The sequence below is a fragment of the Styela clava genome, chromosome 4 (genome assembly GCF_964204865.1).
Source record: "Styela clava chromosome 4, kaStyClav1.hap1.2, whole genome shotgun sequence".
NCBI lineage: Eukaryota > Metazoa > Chordata > Ascidiacea > Stolidobranchia > Styelidae > Styela > Styela clava.
Window position 1 is genome coordinate 14366146 of NC_135253.1, and position 24516 is coordinate 14390661.

At 35.0% G+C, this 24516-nt stretch overlaps 2 protein-coding genes across 2 annotated transcripts in view; one reads left to right on the forward strand and one right to left on the reverse strand.

Moving 5' to 3' along the window:
- The window catches only part of LOC120327250 (uncharacterized), a 76182-nt gene extending 52790 nt beyond the window's left edge, over positions 1–23392 (reverse strand). The window contains exons 1-11 of the mRNA XM_039393709.2: positions 23234–23392; positions 22474–22543; positions 21377–21545; positions 20799–20940; positions 19583–19650; positions 18302–18500; positions 17293–17450; positions 16664–16875; positions 15706–15830; positions 15052–15091; positions 14798–14817 (exon numbers count right to left, since the gene is read on the reverse strand). Of these exons, the coding sequence (XP_039249643.2) occupies positions 14798–14817; positions 15052–15091; positions 15706–15830; positions 16664–16875; positions 17293–17450; positions 18302–18500; positions 19583–19650; positions 20799–20940; positions 21377–21545; positions 22474–22543; positions 23234–23332 (1302 nt within the window). The 5' untranslated portion in view covers positions 23333–23392. The remainder of the gene's footprint in view (positions 1–14797; positions 14818–15051; positions 15092–15705; positions 15831–16663; positions 16876–17292; positions 17451–18301; positions 18501–19582; positions 19651–20798; positions 20941–21376; positions 21546–22473; positions 22544–23233) is intronic.
- LOC120327251 (uncharacterized) lies at positions 374–13873 on the forward strand. Its single transcript, XM_039393710.2, has 11 exons — positions 374–741; positions 4646–4781; positions 7852–8072; positions 8859–9109; positions 9245–9276; positions 9505–9750; positions 9939–10084; positions 10278–11640; positions 11839–12087; positions 12195–12337; positions 12477–13873. Exons 1-11 carry the CDS (start codon positions 619–621, stop codon positions 13341–13343), a joined length of 3777 nt encoding a protein of 1258 aa, XP_039249644.2. The 5' UTR covers positions 374–618; the 3' UTR covers positions 13344–13873.
- Positions 23393–24516: the final 1124 nt, after the last annotated feature.

The window sequence follows — 24516 nt, forward strand, 5'->3', positions numbered from 1 at the left end:
TTACCGCAGGCAAAGTGGTTCACCTTCGCCGATTCCGACGTAATTAGGCGCGGATTGAGCCTTGCCGTGCGTGCAGTGAAAATTTTAGATGAAAGTAGATGAATGTAAACTGTTGCATTCATTCAGAATTCCTGTCAGAAATAGTTAGTTTTTTTTTTCTGCAACTAAAATATTTTAATAAATATAAAATTGTTTTCGTTGATTTGATTTCGGTCATATTTGAAACGATGGCGATGCAATAAAATTCATGCTCTACTTTGAAGTAGACTAGCATAAGATGATCGCAAGTTATATTCAATGAAATCAGTTTCAGTTTTTATTGATCTCAAAGGTGTAAAGGTGTTATTATTCCGTACATTATTGCAACCTTTCTTATTATTCTCAGGTGTAAATAATAACAGTTCCAACTTAGTGCAAAATGGTGTAAATAACGAGTCAACCCTACAACTAGAAGTTGGAAATTTCAACTCGAGTGTACTTCCTAAGTTGGTATTCCGGTGACTGAGCAGTAAATGTTGATTGGTCGAGCAGAATCCCATTATATTGATCGGATTTCCGTTAAAGAACTGATAAAACCGGAATTTTAATTATCAGTAATATATTTGGGATATAAACACCATGGACGAATTGGATTACTATCTTCGAGTTGTCATTGGAAAAGATGCTGGACTTATATTTCTATGTGTGTTTGGAGCAGTTTTAAACAGCGTCATGCTGTATATGCTTTTGTCGAAAAAACAGGTACGTATTTGCGGCGTACTTCGAACGCATCCCCGGTGTTCATTTTTTCTGATTGGTAAAATATCGAAAAATATGTTTAAATTTTGTGAAAATGATTTGAAATCAATTTTGTAGCAGTTCAATTTATTGGCAGTTACAGAGTTTAACATGGCGAAATTACCGCCAAACGATACTGATAAGCATGTTGATAAGCATCCGACCAGACGTATCGAGCTGTAAGGTGAAAATCAGTTCAACGTTTTAAGACTAACAATTTATCACAGTTTGGTTTGATCATCACCAGACTAATATTAACATGAGGCGGGAATTTCGATAAGCAGAAACTAACTAACTTTGGATCAGCTAAAATGTATGAAAGAAATACAGATATGAAGTTTGGAGCAAAAATAAGGATAGATTGGGATAATTCAGAAAACAAACGTTAATCCGCGAACCGCAAAACGATACGTTAATCCGAAAAACATGCTACGCATCATCGTAAGTCGTCATCAAATGTGGATTTTTGCAATACCTTCGAAGGAAGCTATAAGTAAGAAAAACAATAACAGTTCGAACATAAAATACATTTACGACTCGGTGACTATATAAATAGGCCACACACGAATAATACAAGAATTAATATAAATTGTTGCTGTAAGCTGTATACTTGCTCAAATGTGTTATCAAAACGACAAAAGACAAGTAGAATAATTTTTTGACAACCAAACTAAAGTTCGTCATTAAAATTGAATAACAAGATGATATGGGCCAGTTGCCTAAAGTTATATATACATGAATTATAACGATCCCAAGAATCAAAATTTAAAACAATTTTTCAACATCAGAACTTTAAAAATTCCTAGTTACCAAATTCGTGGCATCTGAAAGTGATAATGAGGTACAATTTGGTCAAATTAAGATAATTCGTTAAAAGAGAAATACCCGCAATTCTGCTAAATATTTAAACATTTTTGAGATTACCACTGGCAAGCTAGCAGTAATGACCTCGGGCATCATTTTGGGAATTATAATAATAATAATATCAAGATTATATACAGAATGAAAGTAGGTTCAAAACTACGGATGGCATGAATTAAGACAGCGTTATTGTGATTGTTTTAATTTAACTGGAATTAGAAGCAAATGAAGCAAAATCTATGTCCTGCCAATCTTTTGATGTCACTCCTATATGTCAAGTAAATGTCAAGTTTCAAATCCACGAATACCATAAATAGTCGCGGTATCGGGAGATTATTTTATCAATATATATCAATATTTTGATTTTTAATCAACGAAAAATTTCTATTTCGATTTGGTTTGGACATAATTAGACGAGATTATTTTACGTATAGCATAACAGCTTCAACAGCACATCATTTACCTGCCAGAAGGCATGAACGGTACGGCCCCATGATCTTTCGAACGTCATGCTCGGAGTTGTTTAACGGACAAGATAATCTTATTAACGCAAATTAGGGTATGGTGCGTAAAATACCTCTCATACCCTATGTACATTTTATTACGAATGAAAACATATAAATTAAACAGCAAACTAGACATAAAATTTGACACTAAAACCATCTTAAAAAGTATGGATTGTATACGGAGAGCTTTGGTCACTTTATCAAGATAGTGCGAATCCGACAATTGTGGAAATATACACATGAGGTCCGAGTAAAAAGTTTGGGCACATGTTGAAACAACTACCACTGGTGCATGACATTTAAGGTGGGACGATGAAAACAGGGGAGTACATTGTACTGTACATTATATATCTGCTCTCCAGCTGAGAAGTGATTAGCAACCAGTCAAAATATGTGTTCTGTTGCTATCTAGATCAAACAATTTGCCTACTTTCAAAATCGTTCGTCAATTCGGTAACTGACGTAATGCATTTTTGGGCAGCTTCAAAATTAATTATCCTGTTAATTTAATTTATCTCGGAGGAAAAATTTATGCTATTACTCTCAATGACAATAAACAATCGAAATATGCATATTTCCGTATGAATTTTGAAAAGAGATTTAAAGTGGCAAAAATATTTCCAGAAAAATTCCACATTTATAGACTCATTGTAATTGCTGGCTTATAAACCGATTAGAAAAACTGTCATACAAAGAAAAATAATTTTACGTTGCTGTTTATCTATTATCTTTAATCAATAATGTCGTCAAAATCTAAAGGGTTTATACAAAATAATTGCTAAGATTATCAATCAAATTTAAGTAAGAATGACATTATAACGCCCACACAAAACCTTTTTGATACCCAACAACTGATCAATGAAATTCCACGCATTAGTACAAGAAAATGTTTTCCCATGATTTCAATTTTATGATAAAATATAATCTGAAGGCGTCATGGGCGGGCTTTACGTAGACGGGCTGTCTGAAAGTGCCTCCATACAAAGTCAAAATGCGCGACCAAATTCAACTATAGGGACACAAAAGAATATCAGCTGGAAGTTCATTATCCCGTAACACAATAGAATTCATTAAATGTTATGAAATCACAAGGTCGCGGGATTATTTCTTAAGACTTTGTCGGTCCGTATCAGATCAAACACAAACTGCCATTGTGTTGACAAAGGTTGAAAATGTCACACGAAATATTATTTTGCATCTGACGCCAAAAGACAAAAATGTAAATATAAATATTATCCGAGATTTGATATTAAATTTTGATGAAAGATGGTGGTGTTATAACACGAAAAGAGAACAGAAAAAAGTTGTTCGAGAACTGCGATCTTGCTATATTTCTGTAGTCAATTTGTATAGTTTGGTCCACAAGTTTTAATCAACAATAAAATTGAGAAATATATTATAGTTTAACTAGAATTAACATAACCAGCATAATAAGACTCTGGATACTGAATGCAAATTGCGTCACCACAACAACTACCTCATATTACACAACACTATTTATTAAGTAGATTAACCGATTAGGTATTTTTCAAATATTGTTATTGTTTAAAAGTTTTTGTTATCTTGACGTCATTATGATGTCATAACCCGCTGTTGTTTGTCTCGAATTAGTTTCCTAACCATTCTCCATTCTCGAAGATCCGCTTGCCTGAAGCGTTTTTTATGTTTATTGATTTTCTGCGAACAGCAGCAAATTTCAAAAAATATATTCGGTCGTTTTTATAAGCAACATAGAGTGAATGACATCCCAAACATTTTGAGAATGGAATCACAAGTTTAAATATATTCTATACACTAAATTTACTGTGAGCAATATTTTGTTCATAATGTACCATGTCGTTGGAGACAGGTGATAAAATATTCGAAAGGAAATTAGCAAATATCATATTAATGTCTTGGAAAAAGTCGTTAGAAATGAATATACTACTAATTCAGAAATAAAAATTCTTGGTTTACATAGAGTATCAGGCTTCTCCATAATATATCAATCACATATTCGAAACCCATACACTATGCGACCCTTAAATTCCATCCAATGATAAAAGGATGAGTTTTAATCTTGTTATAATTGATCACCATCGGAATGCACAACAGGAAAGTAATAATACTGCTTCCACTCCATTTGGGTAATTCGTTTTAGTTCGATCGCAATATTGAGATGATTTCTAATATAATGTGTCCATTAAGTCTGATGTTTGTCAAGAAGAACAATCTAATAAAGAAAAGCTGAAAACATGCGACGGTCTGCGTTTCGTGGAATCGCAATTTCATAGGAAAATGAATTGATGACGTATTACACAACACTGGTGTTTCCATGTTTCGGCATAAAAACAAACTACTTTTAGGAAACCGGATGACAGAAAACATCCAAGAAAAACGATCAATTGTAATAAATCAGTATTGGTATTGAATATAACAGAAGAATTGGATTTTATCATTATACCCAACAGGTATATATATTCAGTACATCAACTCATACTAATTCCCAACTTTAATTGCAGATACGATCGTCGGTTCACACGGTATATATGGTACAAATTGCATTGACGGATCTCTTGGTGTGCGCAGTATGGTTGGTCCTAACAAGCGTCATCATACACAACCTACTACTAGAGACACGCGATTCTCCATCTTATGGTAAGTAATATCAATCTCAACAACACTGATATGTTTATTTGCGTTGCGTTTACGTTTGGCCTTTTGGTACCAAGAAGTGTTTACGTCAGGAATACAATGCGATTGTTTGATAACCACACCAAAACATTTATATAGCAATACTGTGTGATATTTTCCATCAAAAGATTCAATAGGGGCACACCCATGAACGCACAAAAATAAGATAACGATTCTGAAGCTTTGTGTGATAAGAATTTGCTAGAGTCTTACAGAGCAGATGGCGCATTTATTTCTGGCGTGGACAAATCAACAAACGTGATGTAACCATCGATATCAAATGTCAGCTAGTAATATAATAAATATTAGCAATACATGATAAACTATTGAGCAACGGGGCCTTTAGCAATTGTTACTCACACATTGGGCAAAAAAGAATCGTGGGAAACTCAAGGCAAAACATAACCAAAATGCGCAACTGCTTTATTTAGAGAAAGTTTTGCATACAAGAATGATATATCATACAAATAAAACAATGAAATTGGGGAAAGCTAACGAGGTGTATCTATGCGTAACGGCATTTGAAATACCGATATAGTGCACGTATTCGTAAGGGGCATATAGTGATCATTATTTTTAATTTTCGAGTAAATGAAGAAATGAGATTTGCAATGGATCAACGCAGTGAATTTTTTTTATTTTTGAAATAACGATCGCTTACCCTTACTCTATTTGCAATTGGGGATGGGTTACAACCCCATAAGTTTCCATCCTGCTATCATATGATATCGGAGATTACGATTCCGCGATAAAAGTTAAAAATCGGTTTTAATATTTACCGAGACAGAGGCCATTTTGGCATTGGTCAATAGTTTGTGCAAACAGTACCCGTGCGTGCAGAATACGTTGGTCGAAGATAGCTTTACTTTCTCTTCCTCACGCTATCAAAGCAGGCTTTGTCACGCAGGTAGAAAGCATGTCAAAACTTTAGCGAAACCAGGTTTCAAAATAAAATATCGAATCACGGGTGAACGAGAAGGTGAGCTACATCACGTGCATTCGACGATCAGATAAAAGGGGGTGGAGTTTGTTGCGAACTTGGTTTAAACACCATAAAATCGAATAATTATTTTACAATTAATCACATACACCAATCATTCAGGAATAAAATAGGTAAAAATGATTGTACTCCCATTAATTTCTCTTTCAACTTAATACTACAAAACAAGCCGTAAGTTATTGGGACGACCAAGAACGTGTTGGGGTACATTCCAATCGTGGTATATGGGTCATGTGTACATCAACCTTTTTGTAATATAATGCCAAATCCACTCGTGGGAACACACTTCGAAAAAACCAGAAAAAGGTGATAGGAACGAACCAAATACATCGTCCAAGGTGGCAAATTTCTCATTACAAAATAGTTCACTTTGACGTAAAAAAGCTTTACATTGTGCAATTCACAACCTCTGTGTTCATCGAAATATCAAACCTTCGTGAGCCAAATCAAATTTGTAGAATATCACATTGGTTTGAATTTTGTACACCATGGTAAAGCCAGCCTGGAAATCTCAAGAACTAAGTTTGAGGTGTTCTTTTACAAAACTAAGGCCCCAGAAGTCGAGTTAATCTCTTGCGCGCGGCTAAAAAGAGATTCTTGATGTGATTTGTTTACATACGCACAAAGAGCTTTTATCTACGCCTAACCCGTCACGCGATTGTCGATGAATTGGGAAGATGAGATAGGTTTACGATTACGTGGCTAAAATGGACAGTATCTCCCTTTCGGCGCACGCTAACCTTGTATGTATGTCTTTTTGTGATGGTTGTGGCCAGCTGAAAAAGTTACAGACTATTAATACTATTTTTTCTATAAGAAAATCAGTTTTAAAAATCGACTTTCCGGAAGACTATTTGACACATGCATATTGTTAAGAAAAAATAAAACGGGAAACGGAGGAGGCGGTTTTCCATAACCCTGTATTTAGCCGTAAGTCTTGATGGCAATGAAAAATTTATGAAAATATCAATCATTATTTAAAAATACCATGTGTGATATATAGGCGTATTGGATCATTCGATCGAGATTCGTATAAAATATAAACTCTTATTATAAGGATAATAATGTTAGGTCGGGCAGAACAGCCCAAATCCGATAACGCTGGTCTACGCTTCGGCGAGCAAGACGACATAATACTTTAATTTCTAGTTTAGAGCCGAGTGTAGTGAATCACCTTGTCGACACGCGGAATGCATAAACATATATGAATCCTGAGATGGTACAAAAAAAGATAACAGTTTCATAGGTGATCGTGTTTTTGAAGAATGAAAAATCTAAAACCTAATCATAATGTTGCCCGAGGCTATTTGAAGCAAATAAATAGTTTTTTTTCATGTCAACTTCAAACTCAAATCTATTTGGCGCTTATAACTTTGCATTACGTGCGCCAAATATATTAAATGGCAACATGCTTGGGAGGATAATTAAACCATTTATCTGATAATAGTGTTAGTGACGTGGTTTGTCAACCCAGCGCGAAGAAGATGAATTGAGATTATCCCTAGAGATTCGCCGGGTGGTATAGTAATAATAATAAAAACAATATGCAACGACGACTATTTGCGGCATACCTGCATCCTGGTTTTAATCTAGTAGAATGTTAACTAACAATTTCTAGGAAAAACTTATCAACTCGCAATAGGCTACGGATTATGGCCTATAACCTACCGAGTACGTACACAGTAACTAAGTACAAGATATAAAGGGGCAAGGGATCTACTGAAATGGTGATTCCACCAACAATACGAAAAATTCATTTTTCACACTCGCAATTGTAAAGAAAAAGAAAACTGTAAACCAGTAGTAGTTTGTGAAAAACTACTGAATAAAAATCAAGTATATGAACACAATGATTTATCTAAGGCTTAGCCCCGAAAGTTTTAGTACCGTTAGACGCTGAACCACATACAGTCGTATGCAATGGTCACACAGTTAATAAATACGAAACTTCTGCTCTCTGATGGCTAACAAAAGTGAAGACAATAACTATATACATATAAAGTATATAAATTAACGTGACAATTCTACTTTTAGAACCGAACCACACGGAAGAAGTGGAAACAAATGAATCCTCTGAATACGCCACAATCACTGAGGATCCTCAGGCTGGTCCAATTCAATATCGGACATGGAGAATAATGTATACATGGTACAATTTTCACTATTACACGAACATATTCCTGTTGGCAAGCATGAGCGTGGAGCGTTGCGCAGCTGTCTGGAAGTCAATGAGATGTCAAAGATATCAGTACAACGTAAGTCATATACTCATTAATAAAAGATTTGTGGATGTGATTTCGTCATCATCTCCACAACAACGACCCACTATTTCGACTCCGTTCCTTGACTTGTTCGTTTATGATGAAATCCTTCGAACAGATTATCACCCAGGGATGAACAATTCAAAATAGGTTGGTTCATCTCGTATTCAAAATGGTGTACACCGCAAAATGAAAAATAAATTTTTTCTGCCGTGTGTTCCTGGTGCAGTGATTCATATCTCAAAATCACCAATTTTGACTTAGCGGATTTGGGTATCAGATTTCAAGGTAAAAAAACGGTGTCAAGTTTCCTTGTATGACCTAGTTGTTTAGCAGATATATCTCAGAATGATTTAACCTCAAATTTAGCTAACCACTGCGGTTAGCTGCGTTTTGACATTATTGCGATTGGCATTCATTTTGGCTCCTCAAGATAATGATTTTGGCTATAGCAGATATATCTCAGAATGATTTAACCTCAAATTTAGCTAACTACTGCGGTTAGCTGCGTTTTGACATTATTGCGATTGGCATTCATTTTGGCACCTCAAGATAATGATTTTGGCTAATTACTGAATGAAATGGCCCCGACACATACTGGGATCTACAAAAAGCCAGTATAATATTCAAACACAGTATTCATTTTACGAAGAATAATTTCAATTATAGCACCAATATAATTTATTCTAAACATTGACATATAGCATATGTGAAATTGTAGTTGTTATCCAAGAAAATGCAATTGTTAGAATTATGATTTATCATTTCGATTTTAAACAGAGAAAAATCATCATCGGCGTCAGTATTTTAATGTGGATTCTGGCGTTTGTTTTTGTACTACCAAATTTGATTGATCCTGATTTGATGGTAAGCGACAGTGACTCTCCGAGTAGCGTAAGTCGAACGATCAAGTCAGAAGAAATTCCTTCAGTAAGTCCCCAGGAATGGGACGAAAAAACTTCAGATGCACTACAGCAAGTTTTTCGCGATCGCGCTTTAAAGCACAACGAATTGATCGGAGTACCGAGAAGGTTAGTTCACACATTACTTTCATTACAAGATAACTTACGTTGCTATTCCATTCCTAGTAAATGTACTTTACTTGGGGAGATTAAAATCGAACTGTACCCTTAATATCAATTCACATTTTCTTATTTTTATTTCAGTGGAAAGATCAAAGTTGACGAAATCGGCACAGGTAATTTTATTACTGTTACTAGTTAATCATATTAAATTGAGAGAAATAAATAATCTATGAATATATTTCTCGAGTAAAAAAGGAGTTATGTAGCAGCGGATTAAGCTGTTCGCCGCTCGGCATCAACGACTAATCAGAATCAATTTTTCAGTAAATCCAATCCTTGTCCAGTGTTTGAGGTCACTAACTAAATTAAAAACTAACAAAATAATTTTTTGCCCGATACAGACCCTTTGGAGAGACCTTTTGATGCTGAAGTGAAAATATACAAGGCAGATTTGGAAACACTTTATGAATGTTACACTCTGATGCTACATGCGTACAACAATAACAGAGACTATGTACGTGATCACGGAGCAATAACGATCGAAGGTTGTCTGACAAGCATAGTGGGAATTATGCATGCCTACTCCGCGGAGTTCAGAAACGCATCAGCAAATAGGGGAGACGATGGGCCAATCCTTGATTATTCAAGTGAGTAACAAACATAGCGTACTGCATAACTAAATCAAACGAATTCAGCTATGTCAATATACTTGTGTCACTTAATGAAAAATATGACGCAAATTTCAAACCAAATTCAACGCATTTGACACAATTATTTTGATTCATATCCATCTGTCGATTGTAATCGAGAATTAACATGGAAATTCCATTTCCAGCTGACTACTATCAACCATTTAATGACCTTTACGAAAATTATGGCACTGATCCATACGATGAAATGGGCAACAGGGAACCACCACTAATCCCCGGAGACGACTCGATGATTAAACCAGAAATATATAACAACGAAACTGGAGTTCTGGTGAGTGATATTATATATGGCTGGTTGTCAAGACGTGACAATATCGTACCAATTATATAAAATAAAAAGTATTATAATTGCATTTATAATATTCGGCATTGCGTCATTACATTACCGAAACCAAATTGAACAACTGGCTTGCAAAAGCAATAGTGAGAAATTAAGTAACAAGATTATTCTATCTTGTCCACAGGAAGCAGTAGAAAAGCACTTTTATCAAGAGCTATTGGCTGACGCTGTCAAGACTCTATTGGAACATCATCACAATGCAAGCCAGAATGAAGCCTGCGATCCAAATTTGTCAGACGCGGCAAGAGTATACGTTCTTGTCGTAAATTTGGTGCTGGGTTTCTTTGTTCCATTCTCCATCATCGTTTTCAGTTATGTCTCTATTGCATATATGATAGGAAAGCGAGCACGCAGTCGAATGAATCCCGGCATTAGTGAAACCTCTACAACACATTTCGCGCACAACTACCTCCAAAACCAATCGACCACAAACATCCCACTGGGACCGATTAATATGAGAGAAAAGCATTCCCGCACACGAAGAGATTCAATGGGACGTCGCATGTCTGACTTTATGAGATACGTTGTTTTACGAAAACCACAAGGTGGTGCAGACAATCGTACGTATTGGACTGAAAGCGATCGCGGAGAGACACCTTCTGGAAGTATGCACAAATCGCCATATTCCGCTTCTTCCAGGCCGTACGAAGACTCGAGCAGTGCAAACGGTAAATCTGACGGCTTCAGTCCATCCGGGAAGTTGTCCGCAAAAACGCCAGAAGAAACCAAATCTTCGTCTTCGTCGCCTGAAGACGATCCATTATACGACGAAGAACTTCAAGAAGCTATAAGGCAATTGAGATCAGTACAAATGCGGGGCACTGCCGGAAATGACACAAACACAAAAGTGAATCCGAGGATCAAAAAATATTCTTTTTGTTTTGATGCAACTAACGAAAATATACCTCAGACGATCGAAGAACATCCCTATGAAATGGAAGAAAATGATGACGACGAAAGCTTTCTCACTACGAGTAACAGATCGAGCGCCAACGAAGTTTTGCAATCAGGGGCAACCAATCACGCTTCACTGTTATTAATGCAGCGTAACCCCAGGCGGGAAAGTGGAGGATCCTACGGGAGCTCAATGGATAGTATGGCTACTGATCAAACGTCTTTGCACACCAGTCTTCATGATAAGCGTTATTCTGCAGCGACAACAATGTCTGCGCTTACGCCACCCACACCTATTGAGCCGAGCAACCCGAATGCAAATGCATTTTTCCCACCTGATGAAAAGTTACCATACAATCGATCACAAAGTGCCGAATCAGGGTATCCATTATTGGGAGATAGAACAGATGGACATCACTCTGGGGACCAACGATCTCCAAGACCCAACAAACCCGGCTCGCAACTCAACGACATAAAATTAAAATTATATCGAAACTCACTAAGAAAACAAGGAGATGATACAGATATCGGAGCGCTACTTTCAAAAGAAAATGACGGTCATTCTTCACCTGATATAAGCAAAACTGACCAAGGTTAGTTGTAAAACATCGATGATCGCCTTTTAGAGTTCATATTATTGTATAGGGCAAAAAGTGTTTGGACTCGTTGTCGAGCGGAAAGCACTTTTATCACCGGTGGGATGTTGAGGAAAATCTCAGTGCTCATTTGTTACGATTTTACAAACATTTTTTCGACAATACATAAAAATATTTGTTTTCTTTTCGCCACAGCCTCTACCTCATCAACTGTTACTAAACCTACAGCGCGTGAGCGATATTCTTATCCGAGAATGACCAGAAGTAAGTCTGCTCCAGGAGACCATATTAATTCTGTGAAACATGGAAAGAGATCAGGCGATGATCATGGACAAAGTAGCATATCACAGTATCCTAAATACCACAGGCAAAATTCGTCAACGTCGACAGTATACTTTCAGCGGGGTCGAACTTATTCTACAACATCAAGAGGTAGTGTCGGAGGTAGGCATATTAGAATCAACATTGTTTTGCTTTTTTACAATAACAACAACTCATATTTCTAATGAAAATGACACATTTATTCTAATGATAATGACACATTTTTCCAGGTACCAGTATTTTGCACAAAACCATGGCACGAAAAAATGCAGAACGTCATCTTCGGGTTTCTCGCACTGTACTCGCCTACGTCATCGTTTTTGCCATTTGCTGGCTGCCTCAGCGTATCACTTACCTTCTCTACGTCATAGAGGTAAGAGATTCAAGATTAAATTTGAAATAAATATCTTACAGAGCCACTATAACCAAGCGCTATGGTAAAGTAACAATTACCAGTAAGAAAACGGTACTTTTTTTTTGGAAGTTCTCTGATTATATAATTTATTTTGCAGGCATTAATGGGAGCTACAGACGATATTTGCATCAAGCTAATATCGGGGACCAGATTGCTGAGTTTCATAAGCGTGCTTCTCAACCCTGCGGTATACATCATGACACAACGGGATATACGAGCTTATATTCGTAATAGTTATTGCGTGACTAAACTGCGTCACTGGTACACAAAGTGCACACGCAAACGACACGTCAGAGCGGAGTACAACGCAGCTAGAAGTCGTGATAATGAAGAAACCACCGATCGAAAACATGACATTGAACTTCAGATTAGACATGACCAGGAAATAGAGAAAGAATTATCAAGTAATCGTCAAACAAATGGTGCTCGGCCAAATTTCCGCGTGGCGAGTCCACAACGTATGTCCAGCCCACAGCGACCTGCAATACATGCGAGGAAAAACCAAAGTGGTACAACTCATGAAACATTTGCACCGACAACTGCAATTTTGCGACGTGGTGCCACAACGATTGATGAGATGAAAGAAGAGGAAGAAGCTGCGGAAGAAAGCCTCGAAAAGGAAATGAAAAGAATCGCAGCGGAAGAGGAAAATTGCCGCAAAGATGATATAAATAAAAACTGGTTGGAATCCTCAGAGGACGATATTATATCTGCAAAAAATACTTCAGGCAGTGGGAATAAAACATCAAGTTCTAGCTCAAAATCAGAAAACTTTGAAGAATTTTGGATGCGTTGGTTGAAAAGTGGGGGAGCTGAACTTTTGTCACCAGCCAATGGAAATTTATCAAGCACTGACACCCCAAGTAGAATAGACCCTAGTCTTGCAGAACTGGATGACATTGTACAAACAAAAATACCAAATGGCACAAATAATGAAATAAGTGAAACGATGATATTGAAATAGCAAAAACAATGCAATCTACAAGTAAGAAGTGAAATTATCCCCTGACCATATTTGGGTTCAAAAAATAGGTACGTCAGCTATGCTTCAAAACCCAATCTATATTTACGAACAACCGAAGGTGTATGTTCCGCATTTTCATCTTGACAATGCTATGTTTTTGCTGCTATGGGTTTACCTGTCAGGTACGAACCAGTTCCATTTGACTAATCACTAATTCCTTTCAGAACTTTTTTTTAATATCGAGTTCAATCGATTTCTGACTGGAAAATATACTCATCAATAACGCTAAAATTATTTGTTTCATCATTGTAAGCCACCGTTTTGTCCACTGTGCAATTGCAAAACATAGCTTTATCTGTTTTGCTTTTCAACATCTTAATTATTGTATTTTTTATTATTATCAACTGCCTTGTTTTGCTCTACATGACTAAGGATTTTGTTCTTGTTCAATCAGTGAAATATATTTTGTTGTCCAACTTTCTGTCAAGCAACATCAAGCGCAATAAACTAACTGATATATTTGGACAATACTTGGTGTGTTTTTCATGAAGTCAGTGGGATCGGGATGGGGATTGTTGACAAGTTAATTAAGGAAAGTGACATATATTACTTCATATTTTGGGAATGATTTTAAAAGTAAAAACCAAATCGCTACACCCAATGAGTGAGCTAAACAACAATTCGACCAACCATAACAAAGATAATACAACAATGAATTTATTCTAGTTAGTTTTAACTAGGTTGATAACTTCACTAGTAACTGTATAGCAGATTGATATGCTAATGATAAGTCAGTTTTAAGCAGAATACAAGCATATATTAGATAGGCTATACAAGTTTGTGTTTGTGGAAAAATGCTCAACTTCGTTCAAATGGTAACATGATTTTCCGAGATCTGATGTATAACCTTTCCTTAGGGGTTTTGCATCTCCATTTCAATGAGTAAATTTGTGTTAGATTTGTTTCAGATTGTGTTACATACATTACAGCAGATTTTGTGAACATTGAGATAAATTTCTTAGAGTATGCCATTGAGAGATAAAGCATAGTAGTGTGCATACCGAAGAGTTTCAAGTCGAAAAGCTGATGCCAGGAGAATAAATGAACTACGGAATAACGAGACAGCAGCATTCAGCTTTCTCTATAGTATTGATAATGATCCTAATATGTTCTACATGCCCGGATGTTCTTTATCAAATTCACCAAATAAAGAGTAGCAAATTTACCAAATAAAAACTACCAGCAATACATTAGTTTTGAAGCTATGTTATTCTCAACTGCCTCATGTTGTCAGTTGTCACATGGCCTATCACAATGTCATTTTACGGCCTTATTTGGATGCATGAGATACAATCTTAAATCAATGTGCATGGGAAAAAGAATTTAATCCCATGTCTAGCGCTAGCTCCTACTGACTCTAGTTTAGCATTACTGAATAATAAGAAATGACTCACAGTGTCTGCAATAACAGGACCTGTAATATGTATGAATAAAAAATAAGAATATTTTGAACCCAAATTGAAGATCAGCTTAAATCAGAGCCTGAATCAACCTTAATTAAAGAAGAAAAGATTAAGTTGTAAGTTGTACATGAAGTGCATCATATGAAAATTGCTTCAACTAAAGTGAAATATCAACATTTTTGAGCGTTTATGGCCTTTCATTGAAAAAGCATGAAAAATGAAAGCTGAAACAAATTTTGACTTACATTCCTCAAATTCATCATCTGACACCAAGACTGGAACATCCTAAAATAGTTAGAACAAAAATAATCATCCAATATTAATATAGTCTGAAATCAGTAGATAGAATTTGGATTAAACAAAATTTGAAATTAATGCTACATTAAAAAGATTGATTCAAAATTATTTATTTTTCATAAAATTTGCTATTTTGTAGTTAATTTATAATTCATGTTAAACTTTATTGGACACCCTACTAAATTGGACTACTGGATTATTTTGGTAATATTTTGACGTGATTAGTCTTGTTGTTATTGCTGAAGAGATTGTTATTGTGAAAAAATCGCTTTTATTCGCAACTAATAGACCAATTGATTATGAATACTTTGATTTTTTTTTCATTTCTCGCCGTGTCTCATGAGAACAGACATTTCACCAAAAATGTTGCTATTTTTTTTTAATTACGGAAACACTTGTTATTCCTAGGTATTGCTTTCCCTCCTGTCAACATATTAATTAAAAGCTTACTGTATTTTATTTCTGATATTTCACTAGAAACTATATTAGATATATTTTTGTGCTTAAAATAATTGATATAAACAATTTCATGCTTTCACTATATTTAGGGACCCAAAATTAACACTCAGCGACTATTTTGTAAATGACAGTTTGAAACCTACATCTTCATCTGCTTCTTTTTGAAAAGGCTTCCTTTTCTTTTTACCCTTCTTTTTTGGTTTACTGAACTTCTCTTTTCGGATTTCACTTCTATTCACTTCCATGCCGACTCCTTTGTCATGAGTTTCTAAAAAAATTGATAGTAGAAAAAGTAAAAAACATGAAAGAGGTATTGTCAATCAACAAATAAGAAAATTGATAAAGAAATGATCCTAGCTATAATGCATAAGATATTGATGCACAAAATTATTGCACGAAAATTAGATTTGCGGCTTTGCGCAATAGAATTTCTTTTTTAGCATCATCATGGAATAGAAGATGTAAACATTTGTCAGCCATGTCTTTCTCCAAAAGCTATAAAATGCTATGGGAAGTAATTGAATTAGCTAACTAATTCAATATTATACTAGCACATACTGGACAAGGAGGCATTGTCCAATAACCGCACAGCTTGCCTCGCTCAAGTGTAAACATGAAATTGTATTTCACACACAGTTTTCTTCACCCTATAGTAATGCTTTAGGACAAAGGATAAGATATCATTTTTATCCCAGGGGAGAGGGAAGCTTATAAGACAGCGTAATGATATGACGCACCAAGACTTATCACCACAATTGGTCACCAATCCATGTCAGGTATGTGATTATTTAGCCAGTTATTTATTCTTTTCAGATGCATGGACTTGTGGTGAAGAAAGCCATAACCGACCAGCTGTAACGTGAACCTTTATGTGGTAGTTAGAGTTAGCGATCATCTTGCACAAAATGATCACCCACAGGATTCGAACCTGAAACCCATACAGGGTAATCAGAGTTGCAATGGCAAGTGTATTCCAGATGTTTGGCATGATGTGCCACCCCTGCCATTTGCTTTTTATCCATTGAAGAACCAAGCACAAAAAATAGTCTTTTTATAAGTGCAAACATCATCCAACTAGTCAACTACTATACCCAAACTGACCTAGTGTCTCGCTTTTCATCTTTTCTAAAAGTATATTCAGATTCTTTTGAATCTCAGCATCGTCTTTTTTGCATTTTATAAGCCCAGCATGTGCCCAAACCATTGCTTCTTGTATATGTCCAAGTTCATAAATACAAATGGCAATCTTCAAATATCCCTTTGACCATTCTGGATTCAAAATTAGACAACGATATGCATCAACATATCCTGACCTAATAATAAAAATATGAAATTTAAGAGTGATGAAATAGCAGCATAGAAAAACCTTTATTGAATGTATTACAATCATAAAATTAAATTATTAACAGCGCCACATGGCTAAAACTGTCGCCATATTTTTTCAGAAACTAAATGCCCCAGCTGGAAGTGACAGAAACAAACCAAAAATTATTATTTGGTATAAAGTTGTGTTGGTTCTTTATTCATAATTGGTATTTTCATCTCAATTACGGTAATCAATCCATAGTTTTTAGACCAAGAAGAAATCAAACTCAAAATTTTATTTGTCATACAAGATCAGAACAAATTTTCCGATATTGCGAGCTTACAACTCAACAAATTTCACAATTATTCATAATATACAATACTTCATTGTCAGTTTAAAACAGATATAAAGAAAAAAATATTACTGGTAATCTTCTTTGCGAATCGCAACTTGGCAACGATTACTGTACAACAAGTAGTGGAAAGGAGCTCTATCAATGGCATAAGTATATTCTTCAAATGCTTCATCAAACTTCCCTTTTTTATAGAATTCGTTTCCATTTTTCCTGCCTTCCTCTGAAATCTTAATTTAAAAAAATAACAAAGAAGATAATTTGAGAAATTGACAATATAGTTGGTGGGTGATAATGTATTGTACAGACTTCAAATCTTGGTTTATGCTATTTTATAACTATATTTTACTGAATGACATAAAAAACAGAACCCAGAATCCCAGATCATTCGAAAAATATTCCATAGGGAACATAACTTTTGTGTAAACACTACAGTCCTAGATTAGTGAAACTTATGGGCACAACCATACACTAATAGAAGTTCAGGTGTTTAATTTTCTTCATTTTGGTAGAAGTTGGAGAAGTTAAATTTTAGTAAAAGTTTTGTAGAACCCAGACTATATAAAAAAGGGATAAATCTTATTTTTGGTCAAACATTGGTACTCTCAAATTAATCTAACATTTCAAACACTGGACATGTTAAATTTCAGACTCAGAGTCCCTGCATATGGGCGGGTCGGCAACCTTTAGCACTGAAAGAGACATTTGCCATCCTTTTCATGTAACTCAAACCTACTGAGCCGCAACAACTAATCTAATGTCAGCGGCTATTAAAAATCTCGGAAAACCACTTATGATGCAATATTCTAGTTTTTACCAAGAAAAAGCCAAATAAATGATGAATGATGCAATAATTCAGTTCACGACAAATTGAGAACTTGGAAAATGAAAAGAAAATTCTTGTTTCGACAGATATGAATTACCTTAATGCGACCCCCTAACTTTCATTGAATCCCTACGGCTTCCCACAAAAAACTATTGTAGCCACTTTGATTAACGCGAAAAACAAAATGCCACATGCAGTTCCAGAACCACAGGTTGCTGATTATTGCACTATGGAAATGTTTTCTAGCAGACATACCTCCGATAAATAATAATATTTTTCACTGTAGTGATGAGCCACTTCCCTGTAAATATTTCGAGCTTCGCATGCAACGATGTGAACTGTTTCTGCGAATTGACGGAAGCACAAAAGTGCAATAAGTACAACACGATCCACAACTTTGAAGAATACTTTATCATAATCCGGATAATCTTGAATGATCGAATAGATGAAATCACTAAGAAAAAAAAATAGGAATTTTTCGTTAGGGTTTCGTTAAGTTGCAAATTCATGTTAAGCGAAACAAATACTATTAATAAATAACAAAATTAAAGACAGCATCCAAATTTGTTTGTTGGTGTTATTGATCAGTAATCCGTCAATTAGTAGTTTATTTTTCCACCCTGGAGAAAATACATACTAAACACACAGATCTGGGGTGAAGGGAGAATTGGAAAACCAACACTGGTTATTAAATAGTGACATCTTTCAGAAAGTCTAACAGGAAATAGTATGAGGAGTAGTATGAGGAGTCGCGAAGGACATAGTGTGTCATCTATTCAGTAACACCTTATTGCTGAATTCAAGCAACAAATATAGCAAAGAAACAATATTTTGAAGAAATACTTAAACTACACAATCGTGAATAGAACAACAGATTAATGAGAGGAACTAAAGCAACCTTTTACTGACCGCGTACCACTTTTGTGTTTTTTACCATGGCCGCGTACCACCGACGAAACCGCTTTTGTGGCGGGGAACAATGGCACAAGAAACGCTCTATGGTAGTATTTTATGTGGAACTACATCCATTTTTAGAGCTTCTTTTGTAGAAGAGCAAAGTTTCAACGTATTAATTATATGCAGTAACAACGTAATAATTGCGTGCAAAATCACGAGAGAATTTTGCGTCGTTTACCGTCGGCTGTAACCCACGTACCACACAGGTTGAGAACCACTGAACTAGAGGAATGAGAAAAACCATTGGGAACAGCAGAGCTGGGACGCATAGTAGAACTGGCACATAGTTCGTTGAAGAGCATTGTTTCGCATGGCACAGGGTTGAGGACAAAACAGAATTTCCTGAGTACACAGCCTACCAAGTTGTTGTTGAGTAGGTTATAAACACAGTTGGTCAAGTAACAAACAAAATGACATATTTGGGAAGAAAAAAGATAATATTGAATGTACTCACAAAGCAATACTCAACTGCCCAACTTATTAGAAGGCCATGTCGCCCATGATATATATTGTCAAAGAAAATCATTAAAATGAAGTTAATGAATCAGCATTAAAATTATAGCTGATGTAAGTACTTACACCACTACTTTCATAAGTTCGTTCTGCTTCGTCTCATTCAGTGCTCTGTCTACTTCAGTAGAAGGAATCTGTCAATGTTTTATTCTAATTTAATAGACACCTTCAAATAGGTATTAAATTGGTATTAGGACCAAATTGCAGATAGGTAAATTAGAAATTTAGTGAATTGGGTATGCTATGAAGAACTGCCAATTTTAATCAGGGTAGATAAATGACAACAATTGGTTGTCGGTTGTCGGTTATACGGCTTTATTGCTCTAAAGACATAAAAAGGAAATATTGCATCATTTTCTGATTATATCAAAATAAAACGAAACATTTTTAAGCCAATACAGTTGCTCCATTATCAATATGAAGAATTCGGAAAATTCATAAAATTGAGAAATCGCAATACCAAATGCTATCAATTCAATTGATTCATTTTATTATCAGTCAGTTTTACAGATATAAATTTGCTATAGTAGCAACTACTAATCATTGTGCAGTGTGCACAATAACTTGATTCTATAAATTGCAAGCGAGTTTTAATCATCCACCATGTTACAACATCAGCTCAACACGGTATATCCAACAATGTAGGCTTCTAGAATAAATTTGGTGTCAATTCGAAATTTATTTGTCAAAGCGTAAGATAGATGTATACAGAATGTTCTCGAAAGTTTAAAAAAATGGCATGAAAAATCCAAGAGTATGTATAGATGTATATACTGACAGATGGTATAACACACTACTAGGGCTGCGCATCTCAAATCGAAAATTATCCAAATCAGTTCACATTATGAATCGCCTCCATCGTGTTTTTTCTTTCCACCAAAGGCGGGTCAATTTATTTATTGAAGACATATTTTATTAATGCAATTTTACAATATGACTCTTTTCTGTGTGGATGCTCAGCAAACCATCTGAGTGATGAATTTTATGTTTTCAATGATTCACGCGTTAAGAGGATCCATCACATAAAAGTCCTATACAATTCGATATCTCAAAAGTTTTCTAGATTCGATTCTCAAAGTATAGCCTATATAAGATTCGATTCTGAAATCATCGAGTAATCGAAAATGTCCAGCCCTACGCTCTACAGACCATGTCCCTGGCAAGTGTTTGCTCAGCTCAATGTTCCGAATATAAAACTGCGGGCACCATTGTAAAACAATAAATCTATCGTGTTTACATACAGTCCAATTCTACTAATTCAAACATACATAACAGTACTTACATTTCTAATAGAATGCATCATCTTCAAGATGGCTTTAACATTCTTCCTCTTTTCTGCAAGACGTTGTATTCTCTTTATACCAACTTGAAGCAATCTTGTTACAAGATAATGCTCACGAGAAATAGCTCCCGATGGTAGTTTTCTACAAATATATTGAAACCTTATAAACTAACATAGGATCTATTACATCTGGCATTCGTACATAAAAGGCAAATATTGGCAGAAGGTCGTTCCACTAGTGAGTGGTGAGACATTTTGAACATTATATTAAAAAATATATCAAGTACAATCTATTAGTCCACGTGACTTGCAAATAAACTCAACCTGCCAATTTATAACTGAATCTACTCAGTGAGCCACAACAATTATTAAACACAAAGTGGACCTACCGTATGTAACGTTTTGTTATTAAATTGTTGTTCTTGTTGGTATTTTTCTTCTTATTGTTATGAAAAAAAAACGCTTTTCTTTTCAATTATCGGACCAATTGCTGAGGGATTCTCAGTGGTTAAAGATTGTATTTTTCACTTTGTGTTACTTTTTAATTTTTTTTTTTGGAAGTGAAAGGCATGACTCACCTGATTTTAAAATCAAAATTTATTATCTTCTTCAAGCTTGCCCATCTGATCCACTTTTCAGGAATAAGCAGTGTTTGAAACAAAAAAGGCGAATAGATAATTCTCTCTATTGCATTAAAAGTGTTAACCTCCATTTCAATGTATCTTTCCCATCTTTCACTTTGTAGGCCTGAAAGTGAGAATGTTGGAATGATTGTTTAAACTTTCAATCAAGGATGGCAAATAACAAAAAAACATATAAAATGATATAAAATTAACATTTAAAATTAAAAATAGCCAAAAAGAAGTTAAAGAACATCAAAACATGGTATCTGTGAAAATATTATAAAGCTCAGAACAGTACTGGCTCCATCTAGCATCCTGCTAACAACATCAAGAAGACAACAAACCAAAAGTGCAGAAGAAGATATCTATAACCTTGTCTGACTTAAACTAGCGATGATGTGAGAAGGTAAGATCCACCAAATAATTGGGGTACAGTGGAAACTCCACCTACGTACGAAAATTATTACAATTTATACAAATATAATGTCCAAGTTTTGTGTGGTCTTGGAACGGATTGGAGCATTTACATGTAAAATAAAAATGCGTCCCTACTTAAGGAATTTTCTACCTACGAAGGGGCTTCCGAAACAAATAAATTTCGCAGGTAGAGTTTCTACTGTATTATATTTTCTTCATTTAATACAACCATATCCTTAATTCAGTCTATGACAAGTTCCAAGTAAAGCAGACAGCAAAAATTAAAGAGCTATGGAATTAAAGAAATAGAAAGAGCAAGTAGCGATCCTCTCTGTTAAACTGAATACCTAGTAAAGGTTGGAGAAGATAGAGATTGATCCTCGAAAAGTAGGAATAGTTTTCCAAAACTTTTCATGTATTAATTGAGATTTATTACAGAAGCACATCAATTAGTTTTCCACAATTACAGTCCCTAAGTTAAGAGCTTGTGATCTTAATTTGGAAAAAAGTTTTTGTGAAAAAATAATGTAATATTGAATATTGCCATTCAAAATGAGAATTGATATTTCACATGTAGTGTAAAAGGTTAGATTGAAATTGAGCCGTACCAAATAAGATTAGTAGAGAAAACTCACAAAATTTTGTCTGTGTCTGTGGTTCATCATCCCACGGTAACCCTCCACTTATTTTTCCCAATTTCTTTCCCTAAAAAAAGACACACTTGTCAATATAGATAGTCACACAATTCAAATTGCAGATATTCTATTCAGAGTAAACTGGGATAAAAATATTATTCCTATGTTGGATTAAATGCAGAAGCTGGTTATCATAGATATAAGAATGCATCTGGTACAAAATAACTGTCTAATTGATCCCATATTCGACATGGACAGAAAACCGGATGAGAGGCCGTGGTTTACCATAGGAATATGTCGTCTCATTGGCTTTCCTCGCTCCTGGAATAAATATGTAGAATAAATCCTTTCGTAAAAATGACACTAAATGGAGAGATGAACTTTGGTATACATTGAACGAACAAAGAATATAAAAACTATGATTCAAGATTTTATATAATATCTGAATATAGTTTAAACTGAATAAAACATAATGTTATTTAAAAAAGAAGTTTTTTCCCCTAATTCAGTTGATAAAAAACTAATGAATGTTTTTCATAAAATTTGCGAATTTCAAAGTTGAATGGTGATTAATGAAACTTTTTGTGTTTTTTATTATTGTTATTGCATATTGTTAGAATCTATTCGTATTTATATTCTCAAATTGATAAAAAGCTTTTTTATTTTTGTTAGTTTATATTTAACATCCATCGAGATCCATTTTTTCATATTGATAAATTGTAGTCGATCAAAGTTATGGTAAAAAAATTGATAATCATACAAGTTTTTCATCTTCATCTTCTGTATCTGTTGGAGAATCAGCAAGATCGGGAACATCACAGTCATTATCCAATCCTCCGCTCACATTGATCACATCCATGTGTTAGATAAGTATTAGAGTTTAACTCGTTGAAATAGCAGTAGGCTTTAATTGCTATAAATTTTCTTTCTATATAAACGAAGTCAAGAGTTCAGGAATCAGGAACACGAAATAATGAGGTTGAATTTTCATTGCTTAATATTTCTGTATTTGTAATTATATTGAAATTGGGTGAAAAGACTACTGCACTTCTCACAGTTGTATGGTGGTTCATGTAACAGCTAGTTGGTTATGGTTTATTCACTACCTGACTAGCGACAATGCATCCGAAACTAAAAACTGGCCAACTATTCCCATACAGCCATACCTGACCATGGATTGAAGCCGTGGTTTGCAATATGATTAGGTCATATTATAGGCTTTCCTAACCTGCAGAATAAATATAAAAACCCTATACTATTCAATCCATCATTCGAGTCCACGTCGTTTTTAACGAGCCTATAATCAGTTCTGTTTTTACCAATTTACGCCTATGTTTGTACTTTTATCCCTATAAATCTCACTACATAAATTAACTACCGGTAGTTGAAATTCAAAGTTAATATTTAACAATATCACTCGTGTGTATTATAAACACTCCTAATAAAAACTCAGACAGATATCCAGATAATATAATGCAAGGTAAAAACTATTGATAGCTTATGACAATGATGCGCCAGTCGCCTTCACACTATCTATCCTTTTTGGTATACATGTGGTACACAATAAAATATGTGTTAGCGCAATATTTTTGAGATTTCGATTCGCGTTAATGAATATAAAACATGCGCAGGATCAACCCAAGGGGGAATCTCATCAATACCTCTTATAAATCGAGTTTATTACGTGCAATCCTTTCTCTAAAAAAAGGGAGCAATGGAAAGCATGGAGCGTTTTAGAACGTTTACATGAACTACTAAATTGCAAGCATTGACGATGAGTGGCATCTCTCTACCATTTGCACACGCGACATAGTAAATTTAAGGTTAGAAATATCTGGAATTATGGGAAAGCATTGTAGTCGAAAGCTTTTTATTTTTCTATTTGACATGTAAGAATTTCTAAATAGCCGCCCAGAATTGACGCAAGGTGGTGGGCTGGAAATCCAGTTCACAGCCAAGGTGCACATTGACCCACGTTTACGATTGTATTATGGCAGCCAAAAAAGAAGAAAAATATATTTTTAAATTGATTCAATAGCTATC

What these genes read in the sequence shown, in the direction of transcription:
- LOC120327251 (XM_039393710.2), top strand. Translation starts at nt 619, where the DNA reads ATGGACGAATTGGATTACTATCTTCGAGTTGTCATTGGAAAAGATGCT. An exon ending in ACAACGAAACTGGAGTTCTG is followed by an intron (nt 10,085 to 10,277) that starts GTGAGTGATATT and finishes TCTTGTCCACAG; the next exon opens with GAAGCAGTAGAAAAGCACTT. An exon ending in TATAAGCAAAACTGACCAAG is followed by an intron (nt 11,641 to 11,838) that starts GTTAGTTGTAAA and finishes TTTTCGCCACAG; the next exon opens with CCTCTACCTCATCAACTGTT.